Source organism: Chiloscyllium punctatum, chromosome 41 (genome assembly GCF_047496795.1).
Source record: "Chiloscyllium punctatum isolate Juve2018m chromosome 41, sChiPun1.3, whole genome shotgun sequence".
Taxonomy (NCBI): Eukaryota; Metazoa; Chordata; class Chondrichthyes; order Orectolobiformes; family Hemiscylliidae; genus Chiloscyllium; species Chiloscyllium punctatum.
This window is the reverse complement of record NC_092779.1, coordinates 24,545,325-24,559,931: the sequence shown is the minus strand read 5'-3', so window position 1 is coordinate 24,559,931 and position 14,607 is coordinate 24,545,325. Positions and strand designations below refer to the sequence as shown.

General features: G+C 42.6%; 1 protein-coding gene across 5 annotated transcripts in view; it reads left to right on the top strand.

Moving 5' to 3' along the window:
* plekhg4b (pleckstrin homology domain containing, family G (with RhoGef domain) member 4B) overlaps positions 1 to 14,607 on the top strand; it is a 178,841-nt gene that overhangs the window by 101,713 nt on the left and 62,521 nt on the right. For 4 of the 5 annotated variants that reach the window (XM_072560563.1, XM_072560561.1, XM_072560558.1 and 1 more), the window contains exons 4-5: positions 8,250 to 8,468; positions 12,563 to 12,686. In XM_072560563.1, coding sequence (XP_072416664.1) covers positions 8,250 to 8,468; positions 12,563 to 12,686 — 343 coding nt within the window. The remainder of the gene's footprint in view (positions 1 to 8,249; positions 8,469 to 12,562; positions 12,687 to 14,607) is intronic. The other variant, XM_072560559.1, reaches the window with a different exon arrangement.

Here is a 14,607-nt window from a genome sequence, read left to right as displayed (position 1 = left end):
GTTGGTCTTAGAGAGCTGAGTCCTAATAAGAACAGTATTTGGACGAGGGAAAGGCCTAATAAGGGATCTGAGATGTGGGTATAGCTGAGACAGGTGGGAGAGTGGAAGAGGAGAAAGTGAGGACTGCAGATGCTGGAGATCAGAGCTGAAAATGTGTTGCTGGAAAAGCGCAGCAGGTCAGGCAGCATCCAAGGAACAGGAGAATCGACGTTTCGGGCATAAGCCCTTCTGGAAGAGCCAATCAAGTTCGAGTGAATAAAGTGTGGCACTGGAGAAAGCACAGCAGGTTAGGCAGAATCTGAGGAGCAAGAGAGTCGACGTTTTGGGCTTAACTCTTCTTCAGGACAATCAAGATGCAAATGTATCAATTAAACCCTCAGCAGGTAGGGCTGTTTGTGTTGAGGGGATGCCCCTTTAAAGGACTTGCACTGATTGTGGGAATTTATATTGGAGAATGTATTTAGTGGGGCATGCAACTCCATTGCATCCCTCTCTCCCCCCCCCCCCCACCCCCAACCACCTCCCCTCCCCCCACCCCCAGCCAATCACTAGCAGACTGTCTCTGGAGCCAAGCTGCCTCTGCATGTATTGGTAGGATCTATCCGATTGCAGGGAGATGCAACCTCCACTGGGAAAAGGCTCTAAAGTGATGTACTGCCTTGATGGAGCTGACTGCTAACTGCTTTGTCTACCCAGCCCTGAACAAATGTCAATCATTCTTGTTAAGAATAACAAAGAAATCATGGCTCTGTTATTTTGACCTTTGTCATAATTCCATCAAAAACACTAAGTCGAGTCAGTTGGACAGTGTCAAAGGTTAAAGTTGACCAACCATTGTTCTTTATCATAAAATTGTTTTCTCGGGTTTTAAGAATAAAAGGTCAGGACCCTTTTACACTCATTAGCTGCACATCTGCAGATCTTTGCAATTTAAGGACTTTCCTGCATCAGAGTGACAGCAGACTAAAGGGATTCTGACAGGTGAAATCTCTCATGCTAAGCTTATTCAAGAGATGCAACAGATAATATATGTGTCAGCACAATTTAAATGCCTGTGTGACAATGCATTGTTCTGTCTTTTTTTATATGTACTGGCAATTCTATTCCCTTCCTCATTTGAAATGGGTGACTCTGCTTTAGATACACTTGCACACACACTCAGCACTCTCAGATACCCGGCCTAAGTAGCCATTACTATGTTGAGAGATTGTACAATGTTGCTGATTTGTCAAGCTAGTATGCTCCAAGTCAACCCAATGACCCTCAATCTTACATAACTCAGCTTGGTCCAAAGCACCTCCTTCTGCCCATGCAGTGTGTTTGGAGTTGATGTTGTTCTCATGTCATTCAGATTCTCTTGTGTATATTGTAATTTCCTATGTTATTTACTTTGGATGAATGTGACAAGAAAAAAGCTTGGTCAGCCTAAGAACTTTCCTCAATCTTTAGTTATTCTCTATGATGTATTATTCTTCATAGAGTCATAGAGCAGACCTTTGGTCCATCCAGTCCATGCCAAACATAATCCCAACCTAAACTAGTCTTGCCTGCCTATTATTGGCCCATATCCCTCATCCATTGAAAAGGGGTCTCTGTCTCTGTTGTAGATCAGCAACTCAACTGACAAAATGAGGTATCAATCATTCTATTCATTGTTTTTGTTATTTGACAAAGAAAGGATGTCAAACACTTGCATTTTTGAACAAATTAAGCTGCTATTATCATATTTGATAATAGCAGCTTAATTGTATTAACATAGACAGTTTTTTAGATTAGATTACTTTACAGTGTGGAAACAGGCCCTTCGGCCCAACAAGTCCACACCGCACCCGCCGAAGCGCAACCCACCCATACCCCTACATCTACCCCTTACCTAACACTACGGGCAGTTTAGCATGGCCAATTCACCTAACCTGCACATCTTTGGAGTGTGGGAGGAAACCAGAGCACCCGGAGGAAACCCACACAGACACGGGGAGAACGTGCAAACTCCACACAGAGAGTCGCCTGAGGCGAGAATTGAACCCGGATCTCTGGTGCTGTGAGGCAGCAGTGCTAATCACTGTGCCACCGTGCCACCCACCGTGCAGTTGTCAAGCGATATTTAAAGAGTACTTACCACAATGGAAATTTGGGTGACTGCAGCTTTAGGTAAAATATAGACCTATGTAACCATACATTCTGTAAATCAGCCTTTTGTTTTCATTCACTCATGGGACTTGCGTGTCAGTGGCTGGCCAGCATTTATTGTCCATCCCTAGGTGCCCTTGAGAAGGTGGTGGTGAGCTGCTTTCTTGATTTTATCAAGAAAATGATTTGTGTACGGCTTTATGTTTTATGAATTAAGTTGGAATCACACCAACAATCTTAAACAGGAATTCTGGTCCCAGTCTCCCATCATAAAAACATTGAATGCAGAGGTACATCATTGGAAAGGTGAGGTGGAGTGGGTTAAAGGGGGAGAGATTGGATAAAAGGGGTGTGCTAATTCACCTCACGGTTGCTTTTCTGCCTCTGTGGCATATGCTCAAAACATTGATCCTCCTTCTTGGATGCTGCCTGGTTGGCTGTACTTTTTCAGCACCACACTCTTGACTCTATACCCTGTATGCTCCCTGTATGCTCAAAGAACAGTCTCAAATAGGAATAAGACTTTGAGCCCACCAAGACTGTATTGACATATGACTCCTTTCTAAACTAAAAGCCTTCTGCCTCTTCACAGGTCATATCCCTCTATTCCCTGCCTATCCAGGTATCTGTCAACACTCCCCTTTAATAGGGTATTGCTATTGTATTCACCTTCACCACCTCATCTGCCAGTGCATTCCAGGCTTTCTCCACCTTTGAGTTGAAAAAAACATTGCCTCTCACATCTCTTTTAAACTTATCCACTTTTACTTTAACCCATGACCTCCAGTAATTGAAATTTCTACCTGGGGGACAAAACTCTGACCACCATTCTATCTGTGCCTCTCATAATTTTGTAAACTTCTATCAGGCGACCCCTCATCCTTTGATGTTCAAGTGAAAACAAACTAAGTTTGTCCAATCTCTCCTCACAGCTAATAACACTCCTAACCAGGCGCCGTCCTGGTAAACCATTTCTGTACCTTCTTCAAAGCCTCCACATCCTGCTGGTAGTGTGACAACTAGAACTGTACACAATACTCCAAATGTAGCCTAACTAAACTTCAGTACCACTGCAACATGGCTTAGAGTCATAGGGATGTACAGTACAGAAACAGACCCTTCGGTCCAACTCAGCCATGCCGACCAGACATCCTAACCTAATCTAGTCCCATTTGCCAGCACTTGGTCCTTATCCCTCAAAACTCTTCCTATTCATATACATCCAGATGTATTTTAAATGCTGTAATTGTATCAGCCTCCACCATTTCCTCTGGCAGCTCATTCCATACATGCACCACCCTCTGCATGAAAAAGTTGCCTCCTAGGTCCCCTTTATATCATTCCCCTCTCCTCCTAAACCTATGCTCTCTAGTTTTGGATTCCTCCACCCCAGGGAAAATACCTTGTCTATTTATCCTATCCATGCCCCTCACGATTTTGTAAACCTCTGTAAGGTCACCCCTCAGCCTCCGATGCTCCAGGGAAAACAGCCCCAGCCTATTCAGCCTCTCCCTGTACCTCAAATCCTCCAACCCTGGCAATATCCTTGTAAATCTTTTCTGAATCCTTTCAAGTTTCACAACATCCTTCCATTAGGAAGGAGACCAGAATTGCACGCAATATTCTTAAAGTGGCCTAACCAATGTCCTGTACAGCTGCAACATGACCTCCCAACTCCTGTACTCAATGCAATGACCAATAAAGGAAAGCATACCAAATGCTGCCTTCACTATCCTATCTACCTGTGATTCCACTTTCAAGGAAATATGAACCTGCACTCCAAGGTCTCTTTGTTCAGCAACAGTTCCCAGGACCTTACCATTAAGTGTATAAGTCCTGCCCTGATTTGCCTTTCCAAAAGGCAGCACCTCGCATTTATCTAAATTAATCTCCATCTGCCACTCCTCAGCCCATTGGCCCACCTGATCAAGATCCCGTTGTACTCTGAGGTAACCTTCTTCGCTGTCCACTACACCTCCAATTTTGGTGTCATCTGCAAATTTACTAACTATACCTCCTATGTTCACATCCAAAGCATTTATATAAATGTTGAAAAGTAGTGGACTTGCCAATTCCCTGCTGCAGCTGATGAAGTCAAGTGTGTTAAATGCCTTCTTGACCACTTTATACACTTGTGTTGCCACTTTTGAGGAACTGAGTCATTTGCACCTAAATCCCTCTGTTTGTTGTTGCTACTAAGGGTTCTGTATATTTCTCTCCTACATTAGGTCTCCCAAAATGCATTGACTCACATTTGCCATTTCTATGGCCAAGTCATGTGCCATGGTGGCATTCTAATCCGAGACCCCAATACATTAGCCAAGGTTCTGGATTAATAGTCTAGTGTGAATACCACTTGGCCATCCCCACCCCAAATGTGACAAGCAAGTGAGTATTCAGTGCAGAGGGCATGCCAGGCTAATGGTGTTGGGGTTTGAGGTGGATGATAAGGGAGGAAAGATGCTGGCAGGCAGTATTGAGGGATGTAGGGCATGAACATTTGGGAGGTGAATTCAGTAGCAAAGATAAAGCGAGTGTGATGTATCAGAGAGAAGGTGAAGTGGAGAAGGTCGTTGATATTCTTGTTACACCTGCATTCCTCCAGGTGGTTGACTCTTTATTAATGGAAATGACAACCAGGCTGCCAAGTTCTGAAGTCATGGCTTCCATTGCTTTTTTCCGCAAAGAGGAACTTTTGGATCTGCTGTCTATTGTCCAGCAGGAGCACTGGGTCTCTGGCCATAAATCAGTACATTGCTTCATCACTGTCTGCTGTGTCCAGGGCAAATGTCAGGAACAGTCCACCACACTGCATACTGACAATAGCTGTCCAAAAGGCTTTTAAAGATGGCTCAGGTGCAAAGCACACAGTTGAATTCTGGGATATTGGCTGAGTGGCAAGTTGTCATGGGAACAGGAATCATCTTGAGGGGCACTATAGGAGGGCAAGGTAATTAATTAGGTGAGTTTGGTAAGATAATAGCAAGAAAACCTGCTAGACTTTGAAGCATGCCTTCCCAGACAATTAATTTCTTTTTTAGAATCCCAACAGTGTGGAAACAGGCCCTTTGGCCCAGCAAGTCCACACTGAACCTCCAAAGAGTAACCCACCCAGATCCATTCCCCTATTGCTCTACATTTACCCCTGATTAATGAACCTAACCTATACACTCTGGGCAAATTAGCATGGCCAATTCACCTAACCTGCACCCAGAGGAAACCCATGCAGACAATGGGAGAATGTGCAAACGTCACACAGACAGTCACCCGAGACTGGAATCGAACCCAGATACCTGGCGCTGAGAGTCAACTGTGCTCACCACTGAGCTACCATGCTGCCCCTGTGTGTTTGATGAACAGGGGGGACATAAGGTACTCCCTTGTTCATATTTGGCTCTCAACTAATCATACCAGGAAACAAGTCATCTGACCATTTACCTCATTTTTATGTTGTAGTTATATTTTCCAACACAGCTGCAGTGACTGCATTTCAAAGTTTTCTGTAGTGATGCAGGCTTCCTTTTCCTCACATTAACTGGACTTGATCTTGTCCCAGCCAATCTTGTCCTACTTCCCAACAGAAGCCACTGTGTAATATTTAGGACATATTGTATTCTCAAGCTCATTTGGATTCAAACCGATTGTAGCACTGCACTACTGCATGGGGCAAGATCAGCTAATTGAATACAACCTGATAATTAGCCTTTCTGAGATTTTGCCATAACCTGCAACAAAATTTCCAATCAGTGGCAAGCATGGATTCCAAATTGTTGGCAGAGAGGGGATGGTGGCACTAGACCTTGCACATTACAGTAGATTATTGACTTCTTTCTACAGTGCTGGCCGTTCCACTTTACCTGGAGAATAACACTAACCTCAGCTGCAGTGTGTGTCCACATGGACTTAGTATAGGAGTGTGGTCATTTGGAGAGGAAATGGGCTAGTGGTATAATTGCTGGATAGTTAATCCAAAGACCCAGGTCATGTTCTGGGGACCTGGATTCGAATCCTGCCACTGCAGATGGTAGAATTTGAATTCAACAAAAAAAAGTGGAATTTAGAGTCTAATGATGACCATGAGTCTTCAAGGCAGAGATTGATAAATTCTTGATCTCGCAAGGAATTGAGAGCTATGGGGAGAGTGTGGATTAAGTGGATTTGAAATGCCCATCAGCCATGATTAAATGGCAGAGTGGATTTGATGGGCCAAATGGCCTTTCTTCCACTCCTATGTCTTATGAGTCACTTGTCAGGAAAACCCATCTGGTTCAGTAATGCCCTTTGGGGAAGGAAACTGCCAACCTTACCTGGTCTGGCCTACATGTAACTCCAGACCCTCAGCAATGTGGTTGACTCTTACCTGCCCTTTGGGCAATTATGTATGGGCAATAAATGCTGGCCTAACCAGTGACGTCCCCATCACATGAATGAGTAAAAATGGCCTCCTGTGGTGGCCAGCTGGAAAAAGGACTACTCCCTTCATCACCACCCTGTCCAACAAGACATCCAAGTCCCCATTTGCGCAATAGGGAGTAAGCTTTCCTTCCCTCTGGGCCATGTTCTGAATGTAGATTCTTGAACACCACAGTGTGAAGCGTGGTTCCTGTTTTGTATTGCCTAAAGTGTGACCCAAATGCTGTCAAATGGGGCCAGATTTACTTGGGATATCTGGTCGGCATGGACGAGTTGGACTGAAGGGTCAGTTTCCATTCTGTCCAGCTCTATAACTGTGTAAGTGATGTGTAGCTGGGCTTTAACTATGGTCACGGCAGCCTGAAAGGGGGACCGTCCCAGGACTTCTGCCTTTCTGGCTGCGCCTTTCCCTGAGGAAGTGTGTGGCTGCATCGTCGTCAGTGAGGTGAGGAGCAGACAACCGTGTGAGAGCTGATGCTCTGAGCCCATGGTGGACCGAGTGACATGACGCTCACTGGACGAGACACCTTTAAAAATGAGAAAAATTCTGCCCAATGTTTATGTCCATCATTTGGATCTACTTCAAAAGCCGGCATTGACATGGCAGGGAAGTATCAATTCAGATAAAGTTTCAATTCATCCTGAAATTTGTCTCACTTCCAATCATTGATTAAAACAAGACTGTACCTTTCTATTTAATATGTCAAACACTATGCAATGCTAACCTTCTCAGCTTCAGTCCATCCAGGAGCCGTTGTATAACTTTGCGCATTAATATTGTCTTCAAGTACAGCACCAACAACAATTTGCATTTTTATAGTGCCTTTAACATAATAAACTATCCCAAAGCACTTCACAGGAGCATGGTTGGACAAGAATTTTCACTGAGCCACACTCTAGACTTGGTCAAAGTGTAGGTTTTAGGGAGCTCCTTAAAGAAGGAATAATAGAAACGTTAAAAGAATTAAGTCCAGACCTGAGGGCCGTTGAAGGTACGGTCACCAATGCTGGAGCAATTAAAATTCAAGGCAAGAATTGCAGAAGTATAAGATTCCAGGAGATTATATCGGTAGTGAAGCATTGAGGCTGTGGAGAAATTAAAAGCAAGGGTGAGAATTTTTAAATTGGGACTTTGTTGGACTGGGAGCCAATTTAGTTATGCACAGGAGTGATGAGTGACTTGGGCTGAGTGCAGGCAGCAGAGTTTTGGATGAACTCAAGACTAGAATAGATGCTTCTAGAATGATTGAAGAAACAGAAGCATCACTGATCCTAATCACATCTGGGCTTTGCATTTCTGAAACAAAATGCCACATGTTTTAACAGCAAAGGCCAACCAATTGTCGCCTTTTGCTGTGCGTGACGCTATTTGGAACTGCGTTTCATTTCACATGAATCCTACAAAGCAGCAACATGTTTTTTTCCAATCTCTCATCGCCTTTTCAGACATGTTGTGTTGCCAAGGGTCACGAGCGTGGGCAGAGAAAGCAGAGAACCCATGTAGAGAATGAGAACCTTCATGTTGTGGGCATTTTGCCCAGTGGCTTATCTGCTTTCATGTCTTAGGATTTCAGTTTCACACCGAATACCAGGAAAAACTGCTCTGCGAATTTCTGATGCTTTACTTTGGTTGAGTTGCAAGTCTTTCATTGGTGGAGTCTCTGAGTGTTGTGATGTTATTTTAATGGGACTGATTTTGTTTTTAGCAGGTTCCTCCCAGAGTTGTATGGTTGAAATGCAGAGGAGGAGCAGCTGCCAAGCAGTTTTAAACAATACGTGGGAAGCCGCAGAGATTCCTCCTCCAGCACCTTGCCCTCCAGCCTCAGTGCAGGCCCAGGGCTCCACCCAAGCCTGCAACAGCCTTCCAACAAAGGCCACGGAGGTCAATGTGAACTTACTGCAATCGGGAGTCGTCCAGTTACCAGGTTGGTGTGCTTTCCAGAAGAAAACAGATTTGGACAAAACAGAAAGAACAAGCAGCATGGAGGGGTGGTGGGTGAATTGAGAAGAGCAAGATGAACCGCTCTGGCGGTTTTAGCTAAATTATCAGTAGGTTCGATTCTCGGCCAACACATCAGTATGAAACCTTGGACTATAAAATAATGAGCATTCAGGATGAATAAAACGAGTCACTGTGTAACTCCGAAATATGTTCCAAACTCCCTGGATTGCTAAGGTCAAACATCAGTGAGGGGCGGATACTCGTAATTATCAGGAAAGTCTCTAACGTAATCCCCTGGCCTAGAAGCAGAAGAGTTGACATTAGTTCACATCCGCAATGAAAATTTAGGCATTTAAAATTATAAAGCTGAATCTTAACTCCTCCAAAAAGGGCACGTTTAATGCAGCCATGTCAGAGGTTAAACTACAAAGAATCTGGAGAAGGAACTCATCCCACCTTGACCCTACACAGCTTTGGTTAAAATGGCGATGAAATGAGGGTAGAGTGATGCCCACTTGAGGGAAGTGATTGGCCATTTAGATATCAATGTCAATGAAGCTTCCAGGAGGTTTAATCCCAGTTATAGGGACACTGCAGTTTAATTCCACAGAATACCTTTCCCTACTTAACAACAGCCCTCCACCTGCACAGAGCACCATGCCTCTGTCCTAACATCTATTCTGTACAGTACAGCAGGAGGCCATTTAGCTGATCCTGCCTGTGCTGGCTCTTTGAAAGAACAATCCGATTGTTCTCATTCACTTCTCTCTAACCTTTGGATCACAGCTTTTTCCTTTTGAAATATTTAACCAATTGATTTTCAAATTATATTGTTAACTATGCTTTCATAACTCTATCAGGCTTTCCAAACCGTAACCCAGTTGTGTAAACACAGCAAAAATGCTTCCTTAGAATCCCTACAGTGTGGGAGCAGGTTATTCAGCCCATCAAGTCCATACTGACCCTCTGAAGAACATCCCACCCAGACCTACCCCCTACCTTATTCCAGTAACCCTGCATTTCTCATGGCCAATTCACCTAACCTGCACAACCTTTGGAATGTGGGTGGAAACTGGAGCACCCAGAGGAAACCCATGCAAACATGGAGAAAACGTGCAAACTCTACGCAGGCCGTCACTTGAGGCTAGAATTGAACCCAGTACCCTGGTGCTGTGAGGCAAAAGTGCTAACCACTGAGCCACCGTGCTACCCATCATCAAGCCAGCAAATGTGTGGACTCTGGAAGAAGGATTGTGTTTACCATGATGCACACTTGAATAACCTGCTATTGGCTCTGGTATATGGACTACTCTGGTGAGGTACTGGAGGAATGCTGTCACTAGTAGTGTATGAGAACAGAAGACATAGGTGTAAGATTGGGCTATATAGACTCCCTTGTTTGATACGAGCTGAAAATGTGTTACTGGAAAAGCGCAGCAGGTCAGGCAGCATCCAAGGAGCAGGAGAATCGACGTTTCGGGCATGAGCCCTTCTTCAGGAATGATTCCTGAAGAAGGGCTCATCCCCGAAATGTCGATTCTCCTGCTCCTTGGATGCTGCCTAACCTGCTGCGCTTTTCCAGCAGCACATTTTCAGTTCTGATCTCCAGCATCTGCAGTCCTCACTTCCCCCTCCCTTGTTTGATAGACCATTCAAAATGAGCAAGTCTCCACATCACTTTCCTTCCAGCTCAATGTGTTTCTTAATTTCCTGGGAGAGCAAAGAACTGTTTATTTCAGCCTTAAGTATCTTCAGTGATGGTGCATTAATGAGATCCCAGAGATTCAAAGTTATTTAGAGAATCATTGAGTTATACAGCATGGAAAACAGACCCTTCGGTCCAACTCACCCATGCTGACCAGTCATCCCAATCTGACCTATTCCCATTTGACAGCATTTTGGCCCATATCCCTCTAAATCCCTTCTTATTCTACACCCATCTAAATGCCTTTTAAATGTTGTAATTGTAATCATCTCAACCACTTCCTCTGGTAGATCATTCCATACATGCACCACCTCCTGTATGAGAAAGTTACCCTTTTTAAATCTTGCTCCTCTCACCTTAAACCTGTGCCCTCCAGTTTTACACTCATCTACCTTAGAATATCACCATATCCATGCCACTAATGATTTTATAAACCTCTATATGGTCACCTCTCCGTCTCTACTCCAGGGAATAAAGTCCCAACCTATTCAGCCTCTTCCAAAAACTCAAACCCTCCAGTCCCAGCAACATCCTTGTAAATCTTATTTGCACCCTCTAATATTTTAACAGCATCCTTCCTATAAGGGTACCTAGAATTGTATGCAGTAGTCCAAAAGTGGCCTCACCAATGTCTTGTACAGCCGCAATATGATGTCCCAATTCCTTTACGCAATGTTCTGATCATTGAAGCCAAGTATGAAGAAATTTCTCCTCTTCAAAGTCCTAAATAATTGACGCTCTTTAGACCTGTGGCCCCAGTTCTAGATTCTTCAGCCAGTGGTGGCAATTTCTCAGTGTTTACCCTGTTAGTCTCCTAGATTATTGAGGATAGATAAGAATGCAGAATTCAGGACACAAAATAGATAAACCAAAAAGAAGCCCTGATCTTATTGAATAGAGGAGCAGGTTTGAAGGGATGAATGGCCTACTCTGCGTCTAATTTGTATATTCACATATTGATTGTACTGCTTATGGTACAAATATATTCTCCCTTCAGTATGGTGACCAGAATTCCATACAGTACATTTGATGTGGTCTCACCAAAGTGCTTTATAATTATTATCATGAATACTTCCTTAATGTTGTACTCCAGGTCATTTTCAACAAAGGTCAACATGCCATATACCTTCTTAATTGCTATCTCTATCAGCATGATAACTTTATGTTCCTTGTACAATTGCACTCAAATCTCACTGAACATTATCGAAAAGATTTATTTTTGTTTAAAAATTGCTTTACTATTCATATTAAATAAATTGAATAACCATACCCTACCTCATGTTATGAACATTATGTAAATTGCTTTTCTATTCCTATTAAATAAGTTGAATAACCATACCCTATCCCACATTACATTGTGTTCTGGCAAACTTGCATCCATTTCTTTTATCCTGTATTTTATTCCACATTGCTTGTATCATCAAATATTAATGCATCGTTCTTGGATTCCTTGTCTAAATCATTAAAATACACTGTGAATAGCTCACGTCCCAGTGATAGTCTATATTCCAACTTGAGAATGCCTTGTTAGTCCTATTTGCTGCTTATAGTTTGTCAATGAATCCTCTCTTCAGGCTAATGGATTGCTCCTAAATTTGTGAGCCATTATTTTATGTATTAACTTTTTCTGTGCAGCCTTATCCAGTACATTTTCAAAATCAGTGTCTATTACATTTGGCACACTTTTATCAACTCTAATAATTACACCTTCTTAACAAAGAACTGCAGCTGTTGGAAACCTGAAACAAAAACAGAAATTGTTGGCGAACCCATGCAGGTCCTTGCCACAGAATGAACTCCTTGATAATTGTCCCCTTTACTTTGAGGGAGTACTAGAAAATAATAAAATCTTCCATTCTTCAACTGGGGAATTTGTTATATCTTCTCCCTCTCCTCTCTGTTATTGCTGTCAGTGCCTTCAGTTGCCAGAATCCACTCTCTAGAAGTTTCTCCCTTAACCTCATTGCCTCCCCTTTTTTCTGTCCACCATTAAAAGTCTTCTCAAGTTCTACAGTTTCAATTAATTGTTAGTCCATTTTCCACCTCTCTCCTTGCACAGTTCAATATTACTTTCCTTTTCTTCATCAATGTCTTTTGCTGACCTCTCTGGACTACACTTTGGAGCATTTCCTGTCTGTAGGCGGGTTAGCCATGGTTAAAAGCCCCATGGTGGTTGGTGGGGGAAATGGGTCTGGTTGGGATGTTCTTCGGAAGGTTGGTGAAGACTCAATGGGCCAAATAGCCTCTTTCTGCACTACAGGGATTCTGATTCTATGACATTTGAATATTTTGGTCAGAAATGAATATATTTTGCTAAAGATATGTGGAGAAGGATTATTTCACAATTTAGTTACTTGTAATTTGCCCTCCAGGGAACAGAGACAAAGCTAATCGAGCTGTGATCCAGATCTGTGTACACAATGTAATATGGATGAGCCAAAACTGGCCCAGCACAGAGCTGACCCATATACTGCTGTACTACTACACCATTCCAAGGTATGGAAACTATAGATTTGTTGAAATGTCTGGTTTATTTGATATTTTGGTAAGATTTTGCCCTGTCTCTGGTTAATTCTACATTCTTTATTGAAAGTTTGTATCCTGTCTATTCAAACCACTGACATTTCATCAAACATTTTGGTGATCATTTTCACTCAGCTAATGGACATTAGCTTTTTATTCTCAGGCACTCCGTGTCAGCTTCAATATTCCAGCTCATGTTTTTTTAAAGCTAATTCAGAGCAAAGCTTCTTTCAATATGCTATACTAATGTATCATTTTAAAAGGTTATAATTTCCTCAGTTAAGTGTGCTTCTAGAAGTGAATTATTGCATCGGCCTATCGCGTTTGTAATAATGTGTCCCACCATAAACCTTGCTATTGTTAATCAACTGTACAACCCAGTTTTGAGAATACTTAATTTACATGTTTTCTGATATTACTCTTCGGCAAGTATTTCATGGAGTTCAATTATGGTCAGACATTGTCATACTCAAATGATCATTTATCATATTGTGTACCAAGGCAACATTTAATGATGTTTATTCAACTGAGAAGGTCATCACTTATCGCTGCCATTACAAATTGTCCACTTTTAAGCATTTTCCAACAGATACCATTAGATAATGATCTGTCGTGTGAATCCAGGCAGCTTGCACCCTCCATAGACACTGTGACAAATTGCATTGCTTTTACCACCTTGTAGGATGGGATCGCCTAATGGAGCATTGGTTGGAAATTGCCTTTGGACCTTCTGGTCTTTATGATTCAACGGCTTGTTACTACTGACAAAGCTAGTGGCACAAGCTGTAATCAACCCTCAAAGACGACGAGCCTCCCCCAGAATGTTATGCTTGTTAAATGATGGTCATTATATTTGTAAGGACTAACAAGGCAATTCCATTGTCAGAAGCTCCTAACAAGAACTACCACTCTCAGGGAGCCTGTGGAATGAATGATGTACAGACTCAGTCGATTTGTGCTGGCTTTGTGATGTTACAGGTTTCAGCTTAAGACTGTCTTGACAGAGAGCGAAGAGGAACTGAGGACTGCAAATGTTGAAGAATTAGAGTGGAAAGGTGTGGTGCTGGAAAGCACAGCTGGTCGACGTTTCGGGTATGAGCCCTTCATTAGGGAGCTAGCTGAGTAAGAGTTCTTGGCAGTCAGCTCAACTAGGCTAAGGATGGTCTCTGGTGTATTTTGATATTTCTTCTTGATTCCATTTGCTCCTCTCTTTGTATGGAAGAGTGCTGTAGAACATTTAGGACAGTGATGAAAGACTTCTTCAACAGTCTCCCTGTATCACCTCTGCACAGGATTATTTGGAGACTGCTCTTGTGACATTGTGGCAGTGTCCTTACCTCTTAGCTAGGAGGACTAGGTACAAGTCCTATCTGCTCCAGCACTGTGTAATAACATCTCTGAACAGGTTGAGTAGAAAATATGTAGAGTTACATAGATGAAGCTGAATCAGTGAAGAGTCTCTGTACTCTAGAAATTATCTGTTATGTTACTCCAAACATCAGTGACAAAATTGCAAGATTGAATCAGACTAAGTCCCTAACAACCGCGGAACACAACAATAATAGGATGTTCCAGTCACCAGAGCAGAAGAAATACAGGTGCATTGGCTCATTCAACCAATGATGTTATTTGGCTTGTTCCACAGTGGGTCATGTAGGAAACATCTGTGACTTAGATTTATTGGACAGCTTCAGAAAACAATCAAAACAAGGACAAAATGTGTGAAGACCAAGAGGGAGAGAAATTACTAGTCTACTGGACAATAAAGCTTTTGGTGGGCCATCTTGATTTTTGGGAAGCATCAAAGTAAATATTCTCCAAATTATTTGAATCTTTTTGAAATTTCCATGCTGCAATTCACACCTCCTGAGAACATTTGTCCTATATTCAATTA